General features: G+C 38.0%; 1 protein-coding gene across 1 annotated transcript in view; it reads right to left on the reverse strand.

Moving 5' to 3' along the window:
* The window catches only part of CNTNAP4 (contactin associated protein family member 4), a 254,154-nt gene that overhangs the window by 94,762 nt on the left and 141,293 nt on the right, over window positions 1-18,099 (reverse strand). The window contains exons 5-8 of the mRNA XM_030299576.1: window positions 12,282-12,485; window positions 11,333-11,517; window positions 10,376-10,519; window positions 7,117-7,378 (exon numbers count right to left, since the gene is read on the reverse strand). Coding sequence (XP_030155436.1) covers window positions 7,117-7,378; window positions 10,376-10,519; window positions 11,333-11,517; window positions 12,282-12,485 — 795 coding nt within the window. The remainder of the gene's footprint in view (window positions 1-7,116; window positions 7,379-10,375; window positions 10,520-11,332; window positions 11,518-12,281; window positions 12,486-18,099) is intronic.

The raw sequence follows: 18,099 nt of genomic DNA on the forward strand, positions 1-18,099 counted from the left end.
GTCATGATTTCAGCTCAGGTCATGATCCCAGGGGTTGGTGAGATCAAGCCCCTGACAGTGCAGAGCCTGCTGGGGATTCTCTCTCTCTCTCCCCTTCTCTCTCTACCCCACCCCCGCTCATGTACATGCACACTCTCTCTCTCAAAATAAACTAAAAAAACACTTAAAAAAAAAAGGTATCAGTCCTAGTGACAAAGTACAGGTTTGGTGTTACTACATGCAAGAAGGCTGTGATGTGTCTCACAGAGAAAACACACATGCACGATGAACTTCACTCAGCCATTGCTTATAGTGCAGTTGACCATGAGTTCAACGTTAATGGATCAACAATATATATGAAATAAGGTATCTTTAAACAGAATCACACATAAAACAAGGTTATGGATTGATTGGTTGACAAAAATGTTGTGACCAGAAAGTCACAGGAACCTAACCCCATTCATTCTAGGAGTGATGGTTCAGTGTTTGTTAATGCAGTGTCCACAGTGACTTTCTATAATAGAACTACTGCAAAGAATGAGAATCAACTCTATATATACAATTCTAAGGATACTCCTATTTTTTTGTACACATATGGGGAAGGGCTGAAACTACCCCAATATATCAACAGTAATTTTTTCATCATGGAAAATTGTGGGTTTTGTTCATTTTTATATTTTCCCTGGATTTCCCAAGATGATATATATGACCAAAATTCACACAAATCAAAAATCAAAGTTTTCTCATCACTTCTAAAAAATAACCTCCCATCCCTCCCACTGAAGCTCCTGTGTCATGAATCCATGAAATGAGTTAGCCCTTTCCTTCTTAAAGGGAATTAAGTCTGTCGCTGGTTGAACATGAGCAGACAGGTGGAATCTAAGCACCTCTATTGTGGATTAACCATCAAGGTTTTTTATATCCATTGAATACTCAATGCTGTATGACTTTATGGATCAAATTAGTAAACTAAACTATGAGTACTCTATTAAACCCAAAGGTCATGGTCTCTTTTCTGTTACTATGTACAATGTACAACTTCTTTACTTCCTCAGCTATTTTTGACCAGCTATTTTTCAGACAGAAAATGTGTAGAAGCTCTGTTAGGCGATTAAGCTCTTTGCCCTGGATTTATTTAGTATAATGCAAATTCCATCCTGGGCACCAAAGCTCATTTTTATACTACATCCAGGAAGGAGAAAAGATTTTCAAAGACCCAACTGGTTTAGTTTGTGAAAGATAATGAGAAAGACCTAAAAACTGAGAAATGAAAAATGTAGGTTAGATACTTTTAGATACCTTTTCTAAGAGTGGGTTCCGAAATAGACAACTGAGGAGTTATGTAATCCCTGACGGTGTGAGATTGGACTAAAATAAATCAAATGCCCCAGATTTGTGATCTAGAGCTTCCTTTAAGAGGATACATTTAGAGTGAAAGCCTTTGTATTGAGCTTTGCGTCACACCTACAGACACCTCCCACCCTCCCTCCCCTACCACGTGCCTCCTATCAGCTCTCTCAAAGGCTGGGTGTGCCTATAGACACGACTTTGCAGCTCTTATTTAATTTTAGGCTTTCTAGCGGTCGAGGACAGTGCTTCCCAAGCCACCTGTGGTGATGAACATTTTCTTTTCTGATCTACTGCGGACTGATCCTTTCAAAACCTCAGCGAAAATCAATTACTAAAAAATAAAGAAGACATAAAATACGAGTCCAGCGACCTTGGCCTCGGATGATGCAGCAAGAATTTATTGCTCCAGCAGTGTTTTAGAGCTTAATCCCAATTTTTATACTTCATCTGGAAACAAGTATTTCACCGAATGAGTGTCACTCAGGGACCACACTTTGAGTAGCAGCGCTCCAGGGATCTGCTGGGTGAGGCATGCGTAGGAGTAAAGTCAAAGGCTCGGGAATTTCTTCCCTTAGTTTAGATTAGGAACAAAAGATGGCCAGGACAGCCGTTCTGTCATCTGACACAGTTCAGTCACCCACCTAGGCAGCTAGCACGTTGTGAAGTTGTGCTATGGTTGTGGGGGAAACTTCGGGAAGCTATTCTCAGGCCTCACTTATAACAGACACCGCTCACTTATGATGAGGAGGCTTGTTACCCATCAATAGGATTTATTATGTAAATGAAATAATGAACAATCCGTTTCTTTCTCTTAACTCGAGACACTAAAAGGATAATTTTAAAATTTGATTCTCTTTTTTACAGGGTGCCTGGGTGGCTCAGCCGATTGAGCAACTGACTTGGGCTCAGGTCATGAGCTCAGTTTGTGGGTACGAGCCCCGCATGGGGCTTACTACTGTCAGCTCAGAGCCTGCTTTGGATGTTCTGTTCCCCTGTCTCTCTGTCCCTCCCCCAATCCCACTCATGCCCTCTCTCAAAAATAAATTTAAAAAACATTAGAAATAAAGTTTAAAAACAGATTCTATTTTTAAAGTTTATTTATTTATTTTGAGAGAGAGAGAAAGAGAGAGAGAGAGCACATGTGCACACACAGGAAAGGGGAGGGGGGGGGGAGAGAGAATCTCAAGCAGGCTCTGCCCTGTCAGCACAGAGCCTGACGCGGGGGCTCGAACTCACAAACTGTGAGATCATGACCTGAGCGGAAATCAAGAATCATATGCTTAGTTGACTGAGCCACCCAGGCACCCCAAGATTCTATTTTTTTTAAGTGTACAACTCCTTCCTGCTTTTGGATCTGATGAGAGGGAGCCCCTTAAAAGACCACGTCGCTGTAAAAGGATGGAAGGTGACAAATCATAGAATTTGCGCTCATTCTTGTTCATGATATTAGGTAAGTAAATGCTAATTTTAGCACTGCTCCCACCACTCGTAAGTTTTGAGTTGGGGAGGGACATGTTGTTGGTATAACAGTAAGATAATAAAAACAGTTTTTACTTAACTGGTATATGTAACAGGTATTGGGTGCCTTACATTCATTGTGTCATTTGATCTTCAACACTGCTATTGCTATTCTCATTTTAAAGATGGAGAAAATGAGGCTCAAGTAGGAAGATCAAATCACCCAAGGTAGTGTCCCGCTGGTAAGTTGATTCCAAAACCCACACTCTTCTCTGCCTGCAGGACAGGCAGTTCCTTTACTTTTTTGCTCTTGTAAATAATTAAATTTGAGAAACAGAAAAGCCGCCCCCAACAGCCAGGACACGGCCTCGCACTCTCAGCCGGGTGATGCTATGGGACGTTGGCGAGCACTCAGAGCGAGCTCTCCCATTGAACACAATCTCATAGAATACCAATATTAGACAAGGTAACTCTGTGACCACACTGAACTTGGACCAAAAAAAGCCAAGACTATTTTCTTATCTTGTCTAACCATAGACGATAACAAGGCTTCTGCGAAAACCAAGGAATTACCAAACTTCCTCCTCGGGATAATATGAACGACAACGGATGTTTTTTGTTTTTGTTTTACATCAATTACCTTATTTCATTCCTCCATCCTTCTAGATAAGATTTACAAAGATACTTAATCACACAATTACCCTCACTTCCTAGCAGCATTTAATCCAGAGCAATTTTCCACTTCCTTGAAGCCTCCCCCCAAATGAGCTAACAGCCCCAAATCTTACAATAAATCACCCTTAACACCTTAAAATTGAGACACGCCCATGGCTCCCCAGGTGTGTGCTCCCCTTGCTGCAATAAGCATTCAGCCCGACTTGTTTGATTACAGGTAGTGTGGTGTGGGCTGCGTGGAAGGTGTGGGCAGCGCCAAATGGAATGATGGAAGACCAGAAAAAGAAGTAAGAGGGAATGGCAGGTCATAGGGAAGAACATGGCTGTTCACCAGAAATCTCTTCCTCTCCCCTCTCTTCTCCCTCCCTCCTCTCCCCCCTCTCCCCTCCCCCCCTCTCTCTCTGTCTCACAAAATACAGAAAGAGGAAAAAGATTTATATCTGCTCCTCATGTACAATCTTCTGGAATCAACCCTAAATTGCCACAGAAATTCTGTGACAGCTTAGCCACCATCACTGGCTCCTAAGATGAGAATAGGCCTCTGAAATAAGATGTATAAAGAAGGAAAACCCTGCTGGACAGGGTAGGTACTTTGCGAAGGTGCAAAAGGGAGTTATACATAGGCTATTGCTCAAGGAACAAGTGAAGGGTTTTTTCCGTTTTTAAATATCTTTGAGTGCTCTGACAACAGAGCACCCATTAGCTATATTCATCCATTAGCTATATTCGCCAACCAGAACTAAAGTTCCAGGCCTCCAGAAAGCTCTTGTCAAGATGAAAATATGGAGATCCCTGGTGCCGGTCACTTTTGGAGAAAGAGGGAGTTTCAGAGAGTGACAGGTTTACCCTCTGAAAGGTAGGAAGAGTCCAACAGTGAAAGGGAGGAAGGTGAAATGACACAGGCCTTCTCCTGGGTTAGGCAAATCAAGAGGGCCGGGCCTCTGCAGGGGTCACAAGAATCACGAAGGTCTAGTAAGTGAAAAAATGCCAGAAACATTTCTTACTCTGCAAGCCCGCATCACCAGGCCCTGCCCCTGAGAGCAACAAGCTGGTTTATAGGCCTGATTTTCACCCTCAGGCAAAAGCAGCAGCAGAAATGCTAAATCATAGCAGAATCTCAAATCCTACAATACAGAGTCTGCTTTAAACAGGAAAATATAACCACACTGTTCGTTGGGTTCTTGATGTCATCTGATGATTTTTGCTTTGACATCTGTAAAAGCGACAAAGACTGGAAATATTTTGTGTCATGAGGGATTCTGTAATCCAGCTAATATCTTTTATAATTTAGACTAATATAATATCTTTAATATTTCAAAATGATATAGGTTGACATAATATTTTCAAAGAATTCCAAGTGACATTGTGCCAAACTATACAGCGCATTAAAAATGTATCCTGCTAGGGGCGCCTGGGTGGCGCAGTCGGTTAAGCGTCCGACTTCAGCCAGGTCACGATCTCGCGGTCCGTGAGTTCGAGCCCCGCGTCAGGCTCTGGGCTGATGGCTCAGAGCCTGGAGCCTGTTTCCGATTCTGTGTCTCCCTCTCTCTCTGCCCCTCCCCCGTTCATGCTCTGTCTCTCTCTGTCCCAAAAATAAATAAACGTTGAAAAAAAAAAAAATTAAAAAAAAAAAAAAAAAAAAAAAAAAAAAAATAAAAAAAAATAAAAATGTATCCTGCTAATTCAAAGATTTGAACAATTCAGTTCTTCCACAGCATAATTTAATTTTTATGCCACTGCAAAAGATAAAAATGTTGATTCTTTAAAACATGTAAGATTGGGAAGTTATACCTTAGTAGCTAAGAAAAATTGAGCCATCCTTATAAAATGGCAAGCTTCAACATGATATGGTAACAATCCACCAATAAGTATTTGGTTCCCTTTAAAGAGTCATAATAATACATTCTGACAAATGACTTAGTTCTCGAACCTTGTACAAATGAACCACCCACCCAACTACCATTTACAGAGTCCCCTTTCAAGTGCAAAAGGTGCTTGCCTCACTGAAACCGGCAAAAATTAGTATCTTAAGAGAAACGGGGAAAAATGGGAGTTGGGGGTCGGTAAGTCAAGGCCCACCTGTGTAATGTGAAGTTCAACAATTTCTCCTAGCCTGGCGTTCATCGTTCATCCATAGTCTGCACTCCTTGTTATTCGCTATAGAACAATTACACTGAGTCCTATGACACCATAGTGGATTAGACTGTATAGGAATTTAAATATTAATTTAAAGATTTTCAAATCAGAGTATTCTATATAGACTCAACACCTAGTAATTTATTACATATTCATGCCTGTAAAGTGTTTAGAATGAACCAGCTTCATGGGGCTCACTATAGTACACTGTACTGAAGCAGTTTCTTTAAGGTGTTGAAACAAGGCTATGCATACCACCACTTCTTAGAATGTCAAATAAATCACAATAAACGACACATTAATGACAAGCTTACATTTTGGGGCCCTCATTTTAGGGAGCCTATTAATTATTTAGATGGCACTGATTAATTTGTTTCCTTTGTTTCCTTTTGTCGGGTCTGCAAATCCACCACATTTTGAGCATTACATGAAAAAGTCACAACATAGTAGCTGTTAAAAATTATATTTAATATCGAACTTTCAGCTCCCACATTTAAACTGCAGCGACAGACTGAACACCAATACATAAAGACTAGGTATTTGTGTGTCCGTTGATACACTTGTTCTTCCTATATTTAGCTTCCAACTGTATTTCTGCCAATTTTCCTCTCATATGCGATTAATTTTGGCCATAGTTAACATAGAGGAGTAGTACAATGGCATCTTTAAATTTTTTTGAAAGATCATTTATTAAACTGATGTAGCAATTCACCCCAATGTGACCTCTAGTTGCTTGGCTTGGGTGTTATTCCATGTGTATGAAAACGTGCTGGAGATCCCTTGTCAAGAACTACATAATTTTAATGAAGAGGCAAAAATATCCCTCACCCAAAGCGCTGACCTAAATTAGGTATTAATTTTCCAAATACTCATACAGTCTCCTTAATTATAGCACTTCTAATCATTAAGATGATAACCGTATTGCCTAGAAGTAGAGAGAATCCCCTCTGGTACCCAAATGGAGAAGTTTGCACAAACCTTTTCATCCTCTCCAATATATCCAACTCTGTACAGAATATATCAGCAAGTGAAGTTACTTTGACCAAGTGCTTGGGTTTTACATCACACACAGACAGAGAAATACAGATCCAAGAAACACTCCTTTTCTCTCACAGACCAGATTAGGCTGTGTTAGACAAAGCCTAGTCTTCCCATGAAGACACCCAGTAAACTTTTGGGCCCATTTCAAAGTCTTTTGCATTTCTCCCAAAACACATTTCCTCAGAATATGTGGATTTATCTGGAGTGGGAAGAGGGTCATGAAAGGAAATTTCTATTCCCCCATAACTATCATTCTGGTAACTAAGACCTGCTAGGGCTGAAGCCACACTTAAAAGGAAATTAGAATCGAGGTCCTCGAAGGAAGAGTCCTGATAATCTTATTAACTCAAGTATTCATTCATTAAACAAACACTAGTTTTTGTTTTTGGTTATGCATAAAAGTTTATGGAAAAGGGACAGAGAGATAATGAAATCTTTCAAACCCATACGCTGTGCCTGCAGGAATACACTTATTACCTGCTGTGATGTCACTGGGTAATTTTCCTGGCTGGTAGAGATTCAGCTTAAGTTTTCCATCATTAAGAAAGAGGAGGAGACCCCCTGAAACCAGCTGAAGTTCACTGAATAGCAGAAGTCCTGCCTTATTCCAGGTTCGAAATTGAAAAGTAGCAGACAGCTCGTCCTCCCCGGAAAAGCCTGGCAGGGCTAAGTAACTCCTGGGGCTGAGAAAAGTCACAGGCACAGACTGTGACTGCGAACAAGAAAAGGACACATTTCCCTGAGAATGAAGCAAAAGAAAAAGCTTTCAGAATGACTCCCATCATGTTAGTAATAGAAACTGAAGTGTCACAAAGGCTGTTTATGGATCTCAAATTACCCTTGATTTAAAACAACAAAAGGCTATCAACATGAAAATTCAAATCCTTGCCATTTATCTTAAAGGTTCTTCAAAATCCAGTGACAGCACGGTCAGGCAAACTTTTCCCTAGGCTCTGGGTGAAATCCATTTTTCCCCAGCTCGCAACTTCTGTAAAGGCATCTAACTCAATGTGACTGAATTCAATACAAATTTATTTAAGCCAATTCTTTGTTTGTATCTTCTCTTGGATTTCTACTCCTTGGGCTCTGGCTGAAAATGCTTTTCTCCTTCGTCCTTTGCTGCCTTTGGTTCTAATCCATCCCATAACATAACCAATATTAACGAGCTACTCTTTTTCCTTCTGTATTTTTTCATATTTCATATATATATATCTCCATATATATATCCTCGTTTCCAGGTTTTGTCTTTCCCAGAAAGACTGTAATAAATAACTCGGTATGCTCCTCTGTATATTTTCAGTTCTACGGAAAAGGGTTCTAAATGCAGAACTATATATACTTATATGTTTTAATAAATATTTCCAGCTTCTTTTCCAAAAAGAAGTTAAAATACTCCACAGTTCTACCGGTAATATACAAGCATATCCTTGTCCCCACATCCTTGGCAGGAATAGGTATTATAGATCTTTTAAATTTGCACAAGTTCAATGACAAAATGCCAAAGTGATATATCATTCTCATTTATCTTGCATTTACCTGACCAATAGCGAATCTAAGCATTTTTCACGAGTTTGTGGCTCTTTGGGACTAGCTTTCCTCAGAATGGTCTCTTTATGGCATCAGCCCATCTTTCCTTTTTTCTTGGATACTACAATGTACAATGTACTACTTACATTCTTTTAATTTTTTTAAAGATTTTATTTTTTATTTTTTTAAGTAACCTGTATACCCAACGTGGGGCTTGAACCCACAACTCAGAGATCAAGAGTCTCATGCTCTACTGAATGAGCCAGCCAGGCGTCCCAACATTCCTTTATTTTTTAAACATTTTTGGCTCTTTCTTATTATGCCTGTGTCATCAGATTTACATGTATTATTTCTCACCTAACAGTTTTAAAACAGAGTTTCAAGACACCTTAGACTTGCATAAATTTTCATTAAAATACTATGTATAAAAATTATCTAACTAGTAAAGTATATATTTAAGGATTTAAAAAATCTTTACCCTCTGAATTATTTAGAAATAGTTAAACATGTTCCTTAACAGGCTTCAGAAATGAAGATAAAGGTTTTTACTTTTCCTGAAAATATTCTTTAGCATCTTTTCCAAATACAGATTTGAAAAGTCAATGAAATAAACTGTACTTAGAAGGATACACATTGGAATTAAACCAGTTAGTCTTGGTTAAACAAAGATATTTGGCTATGTTGTGATCCTGTTAAAAGTGAATTAGCTTTCACTGTGGACAAATATCTTGTCCGAGTGAATGGAAAATAAAAGCTGAAGAGTAAGTGACGCTGACCCATAATGTAAAGGCAATTATAAACTAACAAACCTCGTAAAACTGGAAACAGTTTACCAGCAGCAGTTTGGTCTGATGCTTCATTTGGACAGTGGCCTACTACCCCGCAAGCAGCAAATCCTCTTGCCAGTGAAAAGTAGGTGTTAGCTGCATGGGCAGTTTCTGGAAGCTCGTTTTGCCAATGAAACAAACACATCTACCTACGGCTTTTTGATTTTCGTTTTAAATCGTCTTCCCTCTTATCAAAGTATAACTAAAAATCTTTCTGAATGGTATATTCCTATAGATAACATCAATTCACACAGAGAATTAGGAATAAAACATTTTATAAGAAAAGAAATATTCCCGTGATGTGCTTTGCGACTGGCTGATATAACACGAGCTTGAATTTATATATCCTGAATTTTGAACAATTAAAGAAATGTATTGAAAAGGATCTACGTTTTTCTTTTCTTTCATGAAGCTTCTTTCTCGAAGCTTCTTTCATGAAGCTAGTTAAGCTGGAAACCATGTCTCCCAGAATCCTCTTTCCTGGCTGGTTCTGGTTAAAAGTTAGTCAAAAACGGAGCTTGTGTGGTATTTGAGGCAAAAGTGAAATGCCAGCCATTTTTTTCCATGGGAGTTTGTTTGTTTGTTTGTGTGTGTATGTATGTATGTATGTATGTATGTATTTATTTCCTGTGATACAAGCACAGTGAGGGATGATCACAGAGGAGCTGGCTTTCCTTCACCCTGTTCTAACTCTTCTTCCTGACAGCTGGCCTCCACTTTTCAGCTCCTCTGACAAATGTGAAGATCCAAGTCCTAAAAGAGATCCCTTGTTCCTAAAACTCGTAGTGGTGCTACTTCCCTGACTGACCCCAGACCAATACAGTTATATTTAAAATCTGCTGCATTTCCATAGAATTAGAATATAACGCAGCCTGACCAACATCGCTATTGGGACAGATTGGCAGAGGCAGTGTCATAACGGCCTGTTCGTTTCTTTTACTTGTTATGAATGACCATGGCAAAATATAGTTTTTCAAATGCCTCTCTAATACACATGGATATTATCTGATTCCAGGAACTTGATTCCCTTGATTAAGGGAGGTTGTCAGGGCATATCTTATTAAGGTAGTTACAGAGCAAAGGAAATTGGTCCCCTGGAGTAATAGCATCACAACAAAATGAAATTATCAACTGTAAAAAAAAAATGTTTTACTTCATATAAAAATAAAATAATCATGCTCTGTGAATTATAATTGCTTTAAGTAGAATTAATCCCTTACATGAATATTGCCAAGCAGAGAAAATTTTTAAAAGAGTAATCTCTTAAAAAAAGAGAGAGAGTAATCTCACATCATATCAAGTGGGAATCCAAAGGGAAGCAATTTTATTGTGTGAAAAAGCAACACAATTTCATTCATTCATTTACATGAAGATTCTCTTACCATAGTGATGATCTCTGGTTTTTGTTGCTTGGCCAAATCAATGATATCTACTCCATTATAAAAGAGATTTTCTAGACACCCATGAAAATTTTTATGGGGGAATGACACTGATTTTCCAGGTGCTGGAATCCCTCCGAAGCTGATCTTAGAAAGAAAAATGGCATCAATAATATTGTTTAGTGATTTTCTGATAGTTTGCTTAAATAATTATGATTAGTAACTATAGCTTTAATCATCACAGATAAATCAATTTTTCATCACCCTACACTGCCATGTTGCTAATTTCATATGGATATTTTTAAAAAATTAAAATGCAGATTTGAAAACAAATTTACATGCATTCAGTTTTCATTTACACTAGAGCTTGATTATTCTTACAAGTTACTAATCACATCTGGATGTTTATTGGCTGATGAATAAAAATGCCTCTTTATATCCATGGTAAATCTCTGTTTAATAACATTAACTGGTTATAATGGCGTTTTGTTCTATATGTATTTCCGGCACACATTGGTGTTTGTGCATTTGAATCGATTGATAATGAATTAATTAATCTATTAGTTACTACAACCTCTCCATAAATCTACACTGCTTGAGGGTACCCTAAAGCGCACAAAAAAATCATGCAACACATTCTGCATTTACCGGTGGTAATATGATCTCTTGGAGATTTCCTACATGTGATAATCTGTGACTATACATTTCAGGTAAAAAAGAAAACTCTCTCTCTCTCTCTCTCTGATAACAGATTAACATATCATCAGAAAGACAAAGCCTCAGTAGCATATGCTCAAATCTGCTACTGTGAGTTAGGTCACCTTGGGAAACATGTCACCAGGACTTTGATTTACTCTGAAAGAGGGAAGGGGTGCTGTCTCTACAGTATGTTTTCTTTTGCATGGCTGCGCCAGATATACATTGTAAAAATCTGCATTAATTGGAACATAACGATCACACCTCATAATCAAGGTCCAGGTAACTGAATTCTCCCTGGGCGTGGAAACGGTGCCTGTGCTCATCCACTGTAAAGTTCACTTGTCTGCCCAACCGTTGGATCAGCACTGAATGCCAGTGCTGATCGTCCAGCAGGCTGCCCAGGGTGAGATTGATCAGCGTGTGAGCGGAGGGCAGTTTGGTTTCACCTTAGAAGAGAAAAAAACAACAGTACCATTATTTCCAGTCTAAAAAAAAAAAAAAGTTTCTCCTTGGGGACCAGGATCTCTCATACTTGCAATCTTCTTCCTTGCATTCCATCCGAAACACTGGCATGGATTTACCTGGAGTTTGAATATAATATCCTCTCAACCTTGCTGGAATTTCTTCCACCATTAATTCTTTTTATTAGTATTTCCCATCACATGCCATTTGCAAAGCAAAATGTATCTTTGCTACAATTTCATTCTTTTTACTAGCTCAGTATTTTTCAGGGACTCATCCTTTTCTTCATGATGTTTGAAAACAGCTATGTAGTTCTCTTGGCACTAAGCAAAAGAAACATCAAATGAGGGTCTTGCAGGGGTGCCTGGGTAGCTCAGTTGGTTAAGCGTCCAACTTGGGCTCAGGTTATGATCTCATGGTTCCTGGTCTCAAGCCCTGCATAGGGCTCTGTGCTGACAGCTCAGAGCCTGGAGCCTGCTTCAGATTCTGTGTCTCCTTCTCTCTGTCCCTCCCCTGCTCACTCTCTGTCTCAAAAATAAATAAAACATTAAAAATAATTTTAAATGAGGGTCTTGTACAATTTGCAAAATAGGAACCATTTTTATATGTATGATACTGGTGTACATATAAGCCCCTGAATCTGGAAATAAGGCACCTTAATTGCTATATGACAAGCTATAAAAGCATAAAGTTACTGAAGTGATATCTAAGTGGCCAGACTGTCAAACACTTCGCCAAATAGATTTACCTGAATTAATAAGTAAAAAGAGTTTTCCTCTTCGTAAGTCCAACGTGATATGATCTCCATTTTGCCCTTCCCGGTGGAGCAGAATTCCATCACTCTGCATAGTTTTAAATTTCAAAGAAATAACATCCTTTATTGGGCTCAGGGAGTTTTGATCAAATCTATAGACAAGGGAACTTTTTCCATCAAGATCAACCACTTCTGATCCTAAAGACAAAGACATTAAAAGTCATTCTAAAGGATAAATATACTTTTTATTAAAGCATTTTAAATGTGCATATATGTACATGTGAATGTACATATATACACACACATACATACATATATATATATATATATATATATATATATACATACACATATATACATATATAAAGCATTGTGCATACACACATGCACGTATAGTTCAGTTCCAAGCCAATCATGAGGGAAAATAAAAGCTCGTGTCTAATTCCCTCTTGATGCCTGGGATTGATTCCATTTTAGTCCTTGCTAACCTATTTACAAAATCATTATCTAGAAATACATCTCAAAATGTACTCCTAATTTTCTATTATTGAAAGCTATTTCTTTTCATTCAATGAAAAAATAAAATCAAGAAAAAGGTTATGATCAATATCCACACAACCACTTTGCATATTTCACCATCAGTATTTTTAATCATGTTCCTGAAGTGCTGAAGGCAAATGGTGTTTAGCTCCTGAAAAAATGGTTCTGATATCTCAAAAATTCTCTCACACATGCTATAGATAAAAGATCTGCATAAAAATATAAACACATCCATCAGACTCATCAAATGCCATCTCAAGTATATATGAACCTGACCTTTGTGCTTTGTTTTATTTTATTATTTTTGTGGCTAAGTAATAGTATTTAAGAGCAATGCTATCTTCTGTCTTCTAAAGAGCATCACTGGAAAGATAGTCACTTAATGATATTATAAGGGCTTTTCTGCTGCATTTGTGTCAAAACTGTGACATTGACATGTTTTTTCAGCTTTCTGACAGTGTCTTATCTACTCATTGTCAAGATCACTTTTATTCAGTTCATCTGAAAAAAGATGTCATGTTATACCAGTAACATAACAGCATATCTGTCAAAATCAGTTGCACCCAAACAACAGACACAAAATAGAACTGATAATACTCAGAAAGCCGAGCAGGGTTTTCTACATTTCGCAAGTCAAAGATTTTTTTTAAGGCAATTACCCTTGCGAGTACATTTATGTAATAAATGAAGAAGTTAGGGAAACCCAATGAAGCTATTTTTCAACCGGTTAGCTGACTTTTCCGAGTCAATGAAATGACATTAAAGTTTACTCATCTTGTTTCATTTGACAAAATTATTACAGCTACTTGTATGCCCAAATATACATTTCATTCAGATTATCCATCATATTTAATGTGAACCATTTATATTCACCACCCCCCCCAAATTTTTTCAACTATTTTATGCAGCTATCTTTTGAAAAGTCAGAGGTTTGATTTTTCCACATCTTGTTAATGTGCTTATAAAGAATTCATTCACCAAATGCACATGAATAAACATTGCATTCTGTAGAAAGAATAATGTTAACTGAACAATTATTCCTTGTTATATAGCTGAATGAATGTGCATGGTAAAAACATAACTCTGTGTCAAATACAAATAATGTGTTCTATGATTATTAGATTACAATAAATTAAGAAAAATTCCAATAAGACAGACTTTAAATGCTGATGCATTTGGAGCAATGCAGTTATCTCTGAGTTAATGTATTGCTTAAAGGCAACCATCATAATAATGATTTTACTTTAGATAAAGTCTATTTTTGGAATAAGCTACCAAGAGAATTTTTTTTCCAGTAAAGGTTTAGCCTGTGTTACTTTAACACACTATTTCTTTCTTGCTCTTCTTTGCTATTATTATTATCACATTATAATGGTCATAATCATCCTTCATGGCACCTAAAGCTTTTGTGCCTTGTATATTTCCATCAGCAACAAAGGAAAGTGAAAAATGTGTCAGACAATTGATGTCTAAAGCAATGGTATACTGCTTCATCTCTTAAAACGAAGCCACTTGCCATTTTCTCTCATTCTTACCTATTATCTTCTTACTCCATGGGTATTAACTAAGAAATCTGAGACATTCAGAAACAGTAAGTATCTATTCAGCAAATCATTTGTGAGACCCTGTGATGGATGCTGAGATCGAGAGAGTAATCAACACCAGCACAGCCCCCTGCCCTCATGGAGCTGACATTCCATGAAGGTGGACACTGCTCAGCAAGTGAACAACCATGGCAGACTGATCAAGATCAACAGAAGACTGGCTCTTTAGTTAAGGTAGTTGGGGAAACTCACCTCTCTGATCTAGACACCTCACTACTAACCTTTCTACTCCTCACAGTCTTCAAGTCCTACACGTGTCCCCATAAGCTCTTAGAATTACTCTTAGGACATTTAATTCCCAAAGACCTAGATGTTCTCCCAATACTTTCTCTCCTCTACCGTCATGAAAAGAAATACAGAGACAGTCGGTAACTCAGCTCTCAGAGGAGGAAGAGGAGTGGGGCTTTCTTTGAAAATGGGTCTGTAAGTGAGAAAGTAGTTTAAGTAGGGAAATCAACAAACTTGCTGCCACACCATCACGGACTTCAGTGTGTGTGTGAACAATATCTTCAGGGAAGAAAAGCTAAATATAATTCAGAATGTGAGTACAATGTTAGTATACAATAACTTCAACTTAGATGTGTGCAATATGTGTACAAGAATAATCATAAAAGAAAAAACTCAGGATGACTCCTAACAGTATTACTTTAGATAGAAAACTTACTTATAATGGGTCTAATATAAGTCACTGTTATAAAAAGCAATTTACACAACATATCTGAAATACAAGCAGCATACACTTTTAAGCAATAATCACAAAACTCTGTGTTGTGGCACATACAGTTAATGATATAAAAATCTGGAACTATATGAAAAAGAATCTTGAGAAAGACACAGAGAGAGAGAGAGCGAGAGAGAGGAAGAGAGAGACACAGAGAGAATTAATTTGAATTCATTATGAGAATCTATCTCTCCAAGGATGCTGGTGGGAGAGATAGGTTTGTAGTCTCTCCTGAAAATGGTCTTACCCACTGTTAAGAAAAACTGGATATAACCCAAAGCAATAATTTCACTTCCTTTCAATGTCATATTGGACCATTTTCTCACAGGTCCATCTAAAGATTATTTAATTCTAGGTGAATTAATAAAGGTCTCATTTTACTATTTATTATGGGTTAGAGCCAGACTGTGCTCAGTTACATGTTAATTTGTAAATTTTTTTCCCAGTGGAAATACAAATGACTTCTGTGTGATAGAAAATAAAAGCTTTTGGTTTTAGTGCCCTGTTCGACATTAACCATTTATGTACCCAACCTAGTGATAGTAATCCAACATACTTCCCAGGATTCCTATCTACACTCAGTCTCTTGAATCTTCTTTCAACTAGCTTTACCATACTTCTGATTCCTTCTTTAATTAATCTTTCATATGTATTTATTCTGTATCTGAATGAAAGTCATGTTTATTTGTTTGTTTTTGAAATTTTTACTTTCAACATTACTAACCTTTAAAGTTCAACTTGGGCTTCACATCATTGGCTGGGGAAGCAACATTTCACGTCTGAGCCGTCACCAGTAACATTCAAGGTGAATTTATTTTTGCTATTCCACAAAGGACACTACCAATGCAAATACATTCTCACAAAAGAAAAGTTCAGATGATTCATAACAATATTTATTTACATTGAAACTAACCTATGAAAGATATAATGAATGCATGCCATTCATGAAAGTAATCTAACTCTGTATTTATTTGTTTAGAAACACTAAATTAAGCATCCAAGTAATAATCATGTTTCAATTAACAGAATCACACTTATGCCCATCTTTTGTCAAACACTTTCAGAAAACGAATCTTTTGTACACGGTTGAAATGTATAAATAGGAAAAACAGAGGTATTAGACAATTGGCTGTAATAAAAATTAGAAATCAGAAGTTAACAAAATTTATAACAGCCAAAGACCCACAGTCCAACGATGTAGGAGGAGACGTGTTACTGGACTGAAAGAATTATTTTTCTAATTGTAAATCTGTTCATTAGTAGGCTTGTCACTCAGGTTATATTTTAATGATTAGATTGCCATCAATATTAATATTGTGACCCTGTCATATCCTGTTCACCAGAGGGAGGGCATAAACTCTAATTTTCTAGTAATAAGTTGCAAATTGTTCTGACACATTTATCCTCCTCAGGCTAGCCCCCTTCTGAGACATTTTTAATAGTTTTTTTTATTACAGGGTAGCCCAGGAGTTAAGATAACTAGTCGGCATGGATTTGCACCTTCACCCTCCCTTGGGCAACTGTATGAGTTTCCTGTTATTGATGTAACAAATGACCACAAACTCAGTCACATGAAACAACACAAACTTATCATCTTCTAGTCTGGGAATTCAAAAAGTCCTAAAATCAAGGGGTTGGCAGGAGCTGGTTTCCTTCGGAAGTCTCTGGAAGATGATCCCTTTTTTCCCCTTTTCCAGCTTGGAGAGACCATCTGCATTCCTCGGTTCACGACTTCTCTTCATGTGCGAGGCTAGCATCATAGCATCTTCAAATCCCCCACTTTGTTTCTCAGTTACATCTCCTTCTCTGACTGATCCTCTCACCTCCCTCTTGTAAAGACCCTTGTAATTCCATCGGGTCCAACTAGATAATCCAGGCTCCTTTCCCTGCCTCAACGTCCTTAGTTTAATCACAACTGTAAGTGCCTATGTCCCATAATGTAACATAGTAACAGGTAACAGGGCATTACTCCCTCTGTGGCACAAGGTGTTCCACCCCTTTGTCCCTTTCCTATCTGTCACGTGGGAATAACAATAGTATATTCTTCACAGGATTGTTGCACGAATGTCTATCTGCATAATTTTTGGAAGAATTGCTGGTGCATAATTAAAAGTCAATAAACATTAACTACTGCTATTACTTATTGTTAGAACACTGGGCAGGGAAAGAGGTACAGCAAAAATAGTTTAACACATACATTCGGTGTATTTAAAACTGAACTCTTTAAAAAATAATGAATTTCTGAAGAGCACGAGGAATGCTCCATTATCAATGTCACTGCCGCGTTATGCAGCAAGAATGATTTTGAGCCATCTGTGGGTTCTGTGGCTTTTTCTCTGTCTGTCAGCTAATGCTTGAGCTGACTCACTATGGCAATTGTCGGTGACCTGAATCCTCCTTAGTGAATACCTCCATCTCAAATCTTCTCATTTATAGCAGGCATCAAGGAAAGAAGAGACTCACAAAGACTGTAGGCCCTACTCTCATATCAATTCTCCCCGTGACCCCAGGAAAGAGGTACAGTCTGCTTTATTTGCATGATTCAGAAATACAATCTCCCATGGAACGAAGAGATTTCCAATAAAAATATTCAAATTTCTTTCAGGGAGTTGTGTCAGAAGTGGTATTGCCGAAATGCCTACTTGCGCCCCTTTCTGCAAGCACGTATCTATGGAGAGCTCCCTGTGAACAGGGGAAGACACAGCAATGCATAAATACAAAGCACATTTTTGTTCAAGGAGCTTCCATTGTAATGGGAAAGACACACATCCCTGAGATGTGATTTTTCGGGCCAGTGCTTAGAGCTTTGCTGCTGCGTCAGGGCTGGGTCTGAATGATTTCTAACATGTGCAGGAGGAGTTGATCCACTCAGCCTGTGAGAAGGATGTCAACTAACTTGCAGATTTACCTATGCGAGCAGCAAATTGTTCTTTTACCTGGGCATATG

The sequence above is a fragment of the Lynx canadensis genome, chromosome E2 (genome assembly GCF_007474595.2).
Source record: "Lynx canadensis isolate LIC74 chromosome E2, mLynCan4.pri.v2, whole genome shotgun sequence".
Lineage (NCBI taxonomy): Eukaryota > Metazoa > Chordata > Mammalia > Carnivora > Felidae > Lynx > Lynx canadensis.